We start from the raw sequence: 10862 nt of genomic DNA, 5'->3' as shown, positions 1-10862 counted from the left end.
CTGCGATGACATTTGGAAAAAAAAAAAAAAAAAAAGATCAAGAATTTTTGTAAGTGTACAAGGATTCTTGACTTCTTTGGCAATTTTTTTGAGATTTTCTTCTGTGAATCAAAGCTTGAACTCGTTGGAGACTGTTGAAGGAAAAGGAGCAAAGATCGTTAATTTCATAAATGATGCTTTGTTTCTTAATCTTCTTAACGATGGTGATGAAGAGGCATTGTGGATGAGTGAAAGGAGATGACACTTTCATACACACCGCCATGACATGAAGAATCAGATTCTCCAGCGTGATAAACATTGGTTATTCTCATCGACGGAACCGTTTTCGTAGCCACAACTGAAGAAGAAGAAGAAGGAGACGAGATTTGTTGTTGTTGCCGGTTTGATATGGTTAAAAGAAAACCAATAGTTTTTTATATTAAAAATTAATAATTAATTAGATAATCGAAGTAAAATTGAAATTGGAAAATACTGGATATAAAAAATAATAACACTAATTGTTTTGGGTTTTAAATGACACATTTTTATTATTTTTTTATTATTTGATGTATTATTATTAAAATCTAAAACAATTGTGTATCAAATGTTCGAATCAAAATAACTTCAGGCTTTTTTGACATTTTTTCTTTTGCACTTTTCCCTTGCATTTTTTCTTTTCTCCAAAAGTGACGTCGCCTTTTTTTTTTTACATTGGTGGTATTAAAAATCCCAAAAGGCCCAATCATTTTTATTATTCATATGGGCCCATGGGCCGCAACAAATGAGTGTGTGTTAACGCAACAAACAACGTTTACCTGTTTCTAACAACGTTTTTTTTAGTAAACAAAAGTGTAGACATATGTGGTTGGAGTCATCACATCGCTGACCGACTCAGTTAAGATTAAGATTTAGTAACAGTAAGAAGAGGGGGTCTTAGTCATTTTGTTTTGTTTCCTTGGCGGAGAGAATTGGTGATAGTAGTAGTATTACTACTAGTAGGATAAGCTTCTTCTTCTTCTTCTTCTTCTTCTTCTTCTTCTTCTTCTTCACCACCTAACTCACTCAACGGATCTGTCATCCATGGCTTCTTCTATGCTCAACGGGGCCATTACCTTCCCCAAGGGTTTAGCTTTCCCCGGTTCCAGATCCATTCCTCGCCCGACCTTGCTCTCCGTCTCCCGTACCACCGCCGCACCCAGACTCTCGGTGGCAACTAGATGCAGCAGCGTCTCCTCCTCCTCCTCATCGCGGCCTTCGGCACAACCTAGGTTCATTCAGCACAAAAAAGAGGCTTACTGGTTCTATAGGTTCTTATCCATCGTTTACGACCATATCATCAATCCAGGGCATTGGACCGAGGATATGAGGGACGACGCTCTCGAGCCCGCCGATCTCAGCCATCCAAACATGCGCGTGGTCGATGTTGGCGGCGGCACTGGTTTCACTACCCTGGGGATCGTCAAGACTGTCAAAGCTAAGAATGTCACCATTCTGGACCAGTCCCCGCATCAGCTGGCAAAGGCAAAGCAGAAGGAGCCCTTGAAAGAATGCAAGATCGTTGAGGGAGATGCTGAGGATCTCCCTTTCCCCACTGATTATGCCGATAGATACGTCTCTGCTGGAAGGTTTGCACTATCCGAATCATTGCTCCATTAATTTTAGCTTCTTTCTCTTATCCATCTCCGTTTGTGTTGTGTTGTTGTTATTTATCAATCAATCATCACAGCATTGAGTACTGGCCGGACCCTCAGAGAGGCATAAGGGAAGCCTACCGGGTTCTCAAGATCGGTGGTAAAGCCTGTCTTATTGGCCCTGTCTACCCCACCTTCTGGCTCTCTCGCTTCTTTGCTGATGTGTGGATGCTCTTCCCCAAGGAGGAAGAGTACATCGACTGGTTCACCAAAGCTGGTTTCAAGGACGTTCAGCTTAAGAGGATTGGCCCCAAGTGGTACCGTGGTGTTCGCAGGCACGGCCTTATCATGGGTTGTTCTGTCACCGGTATCAAACCTGCCTCTGGTGACTCTCCTCTCCAGGTTTTACCCCCGGCCCCTACCTACCTCTTTTTCTCACCTTTTTGGCTTTCTTCTCTCTTTCATTGTGCTAAAATATCTCATTCAAATTTGCTTGCAGCTTGGTCCAAAGGAAGAGGACGTTGAAAAGCCTGTCAGCAACCCCTTCTCATTCTTGGGGCGCTTCCTCTTGGGAACCCTTGCGGCTGCCTGGTTTGTCTTAGTCCCGATCTACATGTGGATCAAGGATCAGATCGTTCCCAAAGACCAACCCATATGATCCCTATCTGTTGTAGTACATGAACAATGTATCATTGTAAACCATCATCTTATGGTGAAGAAAGATTTGAGTCCTATCTACGAACAAGCGGAATATCATGAACCTTCTTTCTTGGATCTCTTTTACTTGAGATATCTATGCTATTTATATACTGTTTTGTCAAACATCGTTTCCCAAACTCTCAACTCTACCAATATCAGTCTGAATCTAATAAATTTCCACAATCTGTAAAGCAGCAAAGTATAGTAGTAGTAACATATCCGACAAGCATTATGAAATATGAAAATTACAACAAAAACTTGTGCAAGTCACCAGGAACCAAATAGTAGAGTGTTCATCAATCGGCATAGCTAACCAGACCTCTCTGTCCGGATGGAGAGGTTGGGGGAGAAGGGCTGAGTGATGCTGCAGGAGAGACGGGTCTCTGTGGCCCGAGACGGGATTTAAGGTCCTCGCTAATTGGCTGCCTCTTTCTAGGGCTCCGGCTAGGGCTACGACGCCTTGGGCTCCGGCTCCTGCTTTCTTCTCTGAAACGTCTGCGGTACCCATCTGGACTCCGAGAAGTGCTCCTTCTCCTTCGGTTGTACCTATGCAAGACAACACTGCGTTAAGAGGACATCCAACATTGCTTTGAAGTCATTCAGCTAGACCAGAATTAATATCACCAAAAAAGGGGGTAAACAATTTTAATGTAAGTGGCTCTAGGTGCTGGTTTAAAAGCTATATATCGTCCCAAGCCAAAGCCAGTATACAGAGATATTAGAGAGTAAACCTTGGAGGGCTCCTTCTGGGTGGGCTTCTAAAGCGTCCCCTCGGTGAGCGGTCAGAGTAACTCCTGTTGCTTGGATACCTTCAAAATTAAACAAAACGGCTTTAGTACTGACAGCAGACATGTCTTTCTTTGCTGTCAGTTGTGAGTATGTATAGATTGCGTTACCTATCCCTGTTCCTGTCCTGATAGCTTCTTCTGTCCGGCCAATGTCGAGGAGGTGAACGCTCAGGAGAAGGCGTATGGTACTTCCGAGCAAAGGAATAGCGTTCGGTGAATCCACGCCCCTTTCGGATGCGCTTGGGCACACCACTTGGAGATGGACTTCTGGTAGATTTCCCCACAGTATCCGCTGTTGGCTTCTCACGAGGACTTCTGCTTCCATTTCCAAGATCTCTCACAGGGCTCCTACTAGGACTTTTGCTCCTGCTATTTTGGTTTCTCCTACGAATTGGGCTCCTACTCCTATATAGCAATAGAGAATGGCAAAGTTTGTCAGGAACCACAAATCAGACCCCCAAATTGCAGAAGCAAAGCTTGAAATACATAAAGCCAGGGATATAAACCTTGATTTCACTGAGTCATCCAAGTCTGCGTGTTGATCAGCTTTGGTGGCCTTTCCATTACCCACAGGTTCATTGTTCTTCAGGACGGAATCTGGTTCCTTTCTCAGAAGGCTCTTCTCTGCAGGACTAGAGTCAGCAGCTTTTCCTACAAGCACAGTTGTCGAAAGTTTTCCACCATCAGTTCTAAGAAGAGTGTAAGATTCGCATATATGCAGAACCGCCTACTTGCAAGGGGTAATGCATCATATGAACTTCGGATACAAAAAGTAGTTGCCAAATAGGTTGAAAGAACCAGGGTGCATGTAACAGGCACACTTACCTTTGGCTTTCACTGACTTTCTGGTTTTATCATGGCCCACTCTCTCATCATCGGAACTGCTGCTACTCTCGGTGTCACTCGAACTATCCATGTTTCTGTAAGGAAACACTAATAAAGTCAAGCAAACCAACTGGCAGCGAATAAATTAAATTACCATGAACTAATAGTCAAACCTGCGCCGAGGTTTTCTATCTTGCCGGGCTATCTTTTTCCCATTTCTTCCTTTAATCTTTCTTTCCCCGCGTCGGCCTTTGTGTCTCTTTGTTGTCCTCTTCCTACGCTTCCCATCACTGGAAGAACTAGACTCATAGGAGGATGAATATGTTTCTGATTCCGAATCTGAATCTGAGTCGGAACTTGAGCTATATGAATCCGACGAGGAGTATCTTCTTTTTCGCTTTATCTTTTTGTCCTTAGATTCTTTTTTGTGTGTCCCCTTAATTTCACGGTCAGATACATCAGCAGAAGATATGCCCTTGTCTGATTTCTTTGATTTTCCTGAAAATCATTAGTGTATCCCCATCATTAATCTAGAAACTCCACATTCAAAGATTAACTTCATTACCTTTTTCTCTTTCAGAAACATCAGGTGCTCTTATCTGAGACGTTTCTCCAGAGTCTATTATCTCAACTGAACTAGTAGGTTTGCCATCACTCGTCCCTACAAGTTCCATTTTCTTGATTACTGTCATTCCCTCAACAACTTTGCCAAATACAACATGCTTCCTAAAATAAAATATGATTGAAGAAAATCAGTAACCTTGACAATGCATTAAACCTTGTATGTCATTTACAATGAACTTGAATTTCACAAAACGAAAAAATGTAGGAGCAAAGATATACCCATCAAGATGTGGCTGGCGTTTAAAAAGTATAAAAAATTGGGACCCATTGGTGTTTGGGCCACAATTTGCCATCGAAAGGACTCCAGCTCCATCATGGTCTAGTCTAAAATTCTCATCTGTAAGGATAACAGGGATAAATTGAGAAAAGAAGTCAACTTCACAAAGCCGGAAACAGAGAAAACGAAATTATACCTGAAAACTTCCCACCATAGATGCTTTCCCCACCAGTGCCTGCAAAGCAACAAAATTTGGGCATTAGTACTACAGGTAAAACTGAGTACATCAGTAATAGCACTCCAAAGAGTATCTGCCCTAGTACATATTTTCATAACCACAGTGCTATTGTTTATCATCCATATAAACTAAGCTTCTTGTGTCAATTCCTGAAACCGTTGTGTTAATTAACTACTAACTAGATAATCTATGCGTCCACAGTGTATATATATCACCAAAAAACATATGTTACCGTAGAGAATGAATATTGTGATGTCATGTAATATATACAGTGGTGTGGAAAATAATATAATTTCATGTGTAAAGGATAACAAGTTTGAAGAATTACCGTTTCCATTAGAAAAATCACCTCCCTGCAAGAAAGAGAACCAAAGTGTGAATGAAGAGTAGAGCAAATTTTTTAGGACAGCAAAAAAAAAAGAAAGAAAGTAGCAAAGCATACATACTTGAGCCATAAATCCTTTGATAACTCGATGGAAAGATGATCCTTTGAAATGTAGAGGCTTGGCGGTGGTCTTTCCAACGCCGGCCTCGCCTGCAACAACAAGTAAAGAACAAATGAACTGTGAAGCCCATAATCTTATAAAAAGCAAAGCAAAGCAGGGTCAATTGCAATCTGCCGAGACAGAGATAGATAGGTGTGAGCAAGTCTAAGGTACCTGTGCACAGTGCACGGAAATTTTCTGCAGTCTTGGGTACAACATCAGCAAAAAGCTGCCATTGACACAGGAGAAAACATAAGAAGCTCGAGACAGAAACGGACAGGGGAAAGCAAAAACAAAAAAAAAGCAGAGTGGTGAAGTAATAATACCTCAATAACAATCCGTTGAACTGGATCCTCACCAATTGATACATCCAAGAAAACTAAAGGATTCTTGTTTTTAGTCATTGCTACAACAAAGGAAAACATCCGTGAGAAGTAGAAAGGTCTACAAATTGTAGAATAAAAGCCCCGATAATTAATTTAATTATACACCGCAGTTAACATCGAAGCCAAAATAACAGATCCATCAAACTTATATCGCTCTTATTAAAGAAACTAAAACCCTAAATAAACCCTAAAAGAAGTAGAGTCAGAGAGAAAGATGACTGGAGTGCTCCTTGTCCAAAGTCGAGAGTCAGATATGATACTAATGAAGAAATAAAGCGAGGTCGGGAGACACTTACCAACTCTAAGCGGATCGAGCGAGCGAGCCGGAGACTGAAACTGAAACTGAAACGGAGACGGTGGTGATTTTATGAATGAGAAACGAAGAGGAGAGAGGAGAGAGTAGAAACAAAAGAGAGGATAAATAAATAAATAAATAATCTTAGTTAAAAACTTATATATTGCCACGTGGTGAATCCAGTTAATGTTAATTTTTATATAGGCTAGCGGCCTCATCATCGAGCCCGATGGGCCTCCAAATTGAAATGGAAGATGCAGATGACTACTCTGCGGCCGCGACTACCGTTCTCTTCGACCGTCCGATCCCGCTGCTCCGGGGACCAGTACCCGCCGGTGGTTCTCATGTTCTAGCTTTCCGATCCCTGGATTCATGGTCAGCCGCTTTCAAGCGCTGCGAAACCCTAATCAAGGAGCAGTGCGAGGAAGGTGCTAGGATTGGGTGCGCCGTCTCCGCCTCCAAGAACTGTAAGCCGCCGTGGTGGCGGGGCTCTGGCGACATGAGGGAGCGAGACAAGTGCGAAGAGCGGGAATTTAAGGCATGTGTGGCTGCCGCCATGGACAAGTGTGCGGGCTTCGCCAGAGACAAGTGTTCTGGAGCGTTTTTAGAGGCGCGAGTCGCGAGTGATGTTGAGGGATTGGTGTGGCTAGCGTCAATGCCGGAGGAAAGCACGTGGCGTCATCTCATGGGGCTGGCTTCGCTGGCTCAGACCAAGTGCCGCAGAGCCAGGGATCTTCTAAACCATTATAAGTCAAACCAAACTCTTAATTAGTTGCAGGCTGATGATCATTAGTTATGGTGTATTCTGTGATACTGATGAATGATGATGATGTTTCCCTTTTTCTTATTTCTGGTTAGTTTGTTCAGATTTCATTAGATGATAGGTCTTCAAACAGACTCTTGAGATTAAGCTTGGTGCTACTCTAAATGAATCTTGTTTCTTATATCTACACATAACTGCTTGATCAATTTCAAATGTATGTCACTGAGCTACCAAAGCCTCTTGTGTTGTGTGTTACCCTCTGTATACGTTATGTTTCGTCTACAACCTCTAGCCTTGCCAATTAACTGCAAACTTGATGATATTATGAGGAGTTTCTTAGTGTTTGCTTTGCCAAGAATCCTTATTGATATATCGTCTTGATGTTGAATCTGCAGAGCTCTTTCTTTGGTGGTCTGTGGTCACGTCTAGTTTTAGTGGAGGTCAACTTATTTTGTGTTTTTAGTTTTTTACAAAGTCAACTACTGCTGCTGCTTTTTTTAAGTCTTGCTGTGTGTCGTCACATGAAAAAGAAAGAGATGATGAGGCTCCCATTTCTTGACAACGAAAATGGAAACTGCTACGAAGTTTCGGGGATGGAACTGATGATAAGCCTTCTTCTCTGTCCTAGACGATTCTCACACGCTACTTACTCTCTATTATTATATTCAAACAACCTCTTCTTTTTTCCTTTTGTTTTCTCTTTCTGTAAAAATGGTTTTGTGGAAAAGTAGGAGTGACAAACTCGGTTTTGTTTCATTCATCAATCAAGTGCATATTTGAGTAGTATTAATTCAGTTAATAGATATAGCAAACAAGTTGGTGAAGAAGATTCAAAAGCTCTAATCCTTTTTCCATTCTTTCTTTTCGCTATTATGGCCATTTCTTATATTCGTCCTTGCGGACTAAGCATTCGGCAAGTTGGTACACGCACGCTATTGCTCATCGTTCTACAATGACGGCTTGTCCACACCACACTATATTGTTACATCATCATATTGGCTGTTTTTACATAAATTACCAAATCTCAGATTAACTCTTTCTTTCGGACACAATGGTTCGAAACCCAAGCAAGAGCCAATAGATAAGTCAACACACAAGTACAAAAGGATGTGCGGCCCATGTCCTTTGATCGACATGCCTGCGTCTGCGTGTTTACAACGTGTTTTGAGTGGTTAGTTGGTTACACCGCCTTAGAAAAAATAAACTACGATAAGTTAAAAACTAATACAAGAGATATAATAGTTTTAAGCAGAAAAAGTGTAATCCAAAGGCGGCCAAATATAGATTTAAATATTAGAGCTCGAGCTCAGAGTTTCGAAGAGAAATCATTTCTTCCGAGTCTTAAGTGTCTTACAAGTCACACCACATATAGACGAGACACTTTTAGTCCCCCAAAAACTCTCTCTTTCTTTACACACAAAAGCATATGAGAGACCTCCAGAAATATGATTGCAGTGCTCTGTTGCTCAACCTTACCACCCCCAGCCTCAACAAGGCCCAGAGGCGTTGGCGTTTTGCCTACGCTGCCATCTACTCTGTAAGGGCTATGCTTTCTCTCATTAAGGAGACGGTTCCCGCAAGGATTGATCCAAAAATATCTGATGACTCCCTCTCTCTCTCCTACACACCCCTCGAGTCCACTGATGGAGCAAAGATCAACTCTATGCCTCTCTCTTACGTTCCTGACATCGATCAGGAACGACTTGTGGAGATCATGAAGGGTAAGGACTTAGCTGGAATCCAAGCGCTGGGTGGCGTTGCGGGTGTCGCTACTTCCCTAAGGACAAACGCCACCAAAGGGATCCATGGGAATGAGCAAGAAATCAGTAGACGTCGTGACCTCTTTGGCTCTAACACCTACCATAAGCCACCGCCTAAAGGACTTCTCTTTTTTGTTTATGAAGCTTTCAAAGACTTAACCATCTTGATCTTGTTGGTCTGTGCCACTCTCGCCCTTGGCTTCGGAATCAAAGAACACGGCATCAAAGAAGGTTGGTACGAAGGCGGAAGCATCTTCGTAGCAGTCTTCTTGGTCATAGTTGTCTCTGCTCTCAGCAACTTCAGGCAGGAAAGACAGTTCGACAAGCTGTCCAAGATAAGCAATAATATCAAAGTGGAAGTCCTTAGAGACAGCAGGCGGCAACATATCTCCATCTTTGACGTTGTTGTTGGTGATGTTGTCTTCTTGAAGATTGGAGATCAGATTCCGGCTGATGGTCTGTTCTTGGATGGGCATTCACTTCAGGTGGACGAGTCTAGTATGACCGGAGAGAGTGACCATCTCGAAGTGGATCTCAAGGATAATCCCTTCTTGTTCTCTGGCACGAAGATAGTTGACGGGTTTGCCCAGATGCTAGTTGTCTCCGTGGGTATGAGTACCACCTGGGGACAGACGATGAGCTCCATAAACCAAGATTCTAGCGAGAGAACACCTTTGCAGGTCCGTCTGGATACGCTGACCTCCACCATAGGAAAAGTTGGTCTTACGGTGGCTGCTCTTGTTTTGGTAGTATTATTAGTCCGTTACTTCACAGGGAACACAGAGAAAGAGGGTAAAAGAGAATACAACGGGAGTAAAACACCTATTGATACTGTGGTTAATTCCGTGGTGCGAATTGTGGCAGCTGCTGTCACCATTGTCGTGGTGGCTATCCCGGAAGGCTTGCCATTGGCTGTGACTCTGACGCTGGCTTACTCCATGAAGAGAATGATGTCTGATCAAGCTATGGTCAGAAAGCTCTCGGCGTGTGAGACAATGGGCTCAGCGACAGTGATATGCACAGACAAAACAGGCACATTAACACTGAACGAGATGAAGGTAACCAAGTTTTGGCTTGGCCAAGAGTCAATCCATGAAGACTCTACCAAGATGATCTCATCTGACGTTCTCGATCTGCTTTACCAAGGCACCGGTCTAAACACGACGGGAAGCGTCTGTGTGTCAGACTCAGGATCAACGCCTGAGTTCTCGGGCAGTCCAACAGAGAAGGCTCTTTTGTCTTGGACAGTGCTAAATCTGGGTATGGATATGGAGTCAGTGAAGCAGAAACACGATGTTCTCCGCGTAGAGACTTTCAACTCGGCAAAAAAACGAAGCGGAGTTTTGGTCCGAAGAAAATCTGACGATACAGTCCATGTACACTGGAAAGGAGCCGCTGAAATGGTCCTAGCTATGTGTTCTCACTACTACACGAGCACGGGGTCTGTTGACGTATTGGACTCCACCGCAAAGAACAGAATTGAGGCAATAATTCAAGGTATGGCGGCCAGTAGCCTGAGATGCATAGCATTCGCCCATAAAGTATCATCAAACGTCTCGGGATTAGAGGAAGATGGCTTGAACTTGATGGGAATAGTGGGTCTGAAGGATCCATGTCGTCCTGGTGTCTCAAAAGCTGTTGAAACTTGCAAACTAGCGGGGGTCACCATCAAGATGATAACGGGAGATAATGTTTTCACTGCAAAAGCGATAGCGTTTGAATGTGGAATCCTGGACCACAATGACGAAGATGAGGAAGAGGCCGTTGTAGAAGGTGTTCAGTTCAGAAACTATACAGACGAAGAGAGAATGCAGAAAGTTGAGAAGATCCGGGTCATGGCAAGGTCATCTCCCTCCGACAAGCTTCTAATGGTCAAATGTCTGAGACTTAAAGGCCACGTGGTAGCCGTCACAGGGGATGGCACCAATGATGCACCTGCACTCAAAGAAGCAGATATTGGACTGTCTATGGGGATTCAGGGCACTGAAGTGGCGAAAGAAAGTTCAGACATTGTCATTTTAGATGATAACTTCACATCCGTTGCTACAGTCTTAAAATGGGGGAGGTGTGTCTACAACAATATCCAGAAATTCATTCAGTTTCAGCTAACAGTGAACGTTGCAGCTCTTGTGATCAATTTCATCGCAGCAGTTTCAGCCGGTGAGGTCCCTT

At 43.1% G+C, this 10862-nt stretch overlaps 4 protein-coding genes across 4 annotated transcripts in view; 3 read left to right on the top strand and 1 right to left on the bottom strand.

Annotated features, from left to right (window-relative positions):
* LOC104788679 (2-methyl-6-phytyl-1,4-hydroquinone methyltransferase, chloroplastic-like) lies at positions 876-2384 on the top strand. The gene is made up of 3 exons (XM_010514456.2): positions 876-1604; positions 1706-2012; positions 2110-2384. Exons 1-3 carry the CDS (start codon positions 1060-1062, stop codon positions 2266-2268), a joined length of 1011 nt encoding a protein of 336 aa, XP_010512758.1. The 5' UTR covers positions 876-1059; the 3' UTR covers positions 2269-2384.
* On the bottom strand, positions 2438-6471 carry LOC104788677 (peptidyl-prolyl cis-trans isomerase CYP63). The gene is made up of 14 exons (XM_010514454.2): positions 6169-6471; positions 5813-5892; positions 5661-5715; positions 5448-5536; positions 5330-5354; positions 4960-4998; positions 4766-4883; positions 4488-4648; positions 4096-4420; positions 3923-4017; positions 3604-3748; positions 3206-3502; positions 3041-3118; positions 2438-2855 (listed from the first exon to the last, which is right to left on the bottom strand). Exons 1-14 carry the CDS (start codon positions 6386-6388, stop codon positions 2606-2608), a joined length of 1977 nt encoding a protein of 658 aa, XP_010512756.1. The 5' UTR covers positions 6389-6471; the 3' UTR covers positions 2438-2605.
* On the top strand, positions 6404-7185 carry LOC104788678. Its single transcript, XM_010514455.2, has one exon. The coding sequence runs from the start codon at positions 6415-6417 to the stop codon at positions 6937-6939; it is 525 nt and encodes a 174-aa protein (XP_010512757.1). The 5' UTR covers positions 6404-6414; the 3' UTR covers positions 6940-7185.
* LOC104788676 (calcium-transporting ATPase 12, plasma membrane-type-like) overlaps positions 8242-10862 on the top strand; it is a 4641-nt gene continuing 2020 nt past the window's right edge. Inside the window, exon 1 of the mRNA XM_019245448.1 lies at positions 8242-10855. Within this exon, the coding sequence (XP_019100993.1) occupies positions 8357-10855 (2499 nt within the window). The 5' untranslated portion in view covers positions 8242-8356. The remainder of the gene's footprint in view (positions 10856-10862) is intronic.

The sequence above is a fragment of the Camelina sativa genome, chromosome 5, assembly GCF_000633955.1.
Source record: "Camelina sativa cultivar DH55 chromosome 5, Cs, whole genome shotgun sequence".
In the NCBI taxonomy this organism is placed as follows: Eukaryota; Viridiplantae; Streptophyta; class Magnoliopsida; order Brassicales; family Brassicaceae; genus Camelina; species Camelina sativa.
The sequence above is the reverse complement of the archived record's forward strand: the minus strand, read 5'-3'. Positions and strand labels throughout refer to the sequence as shown.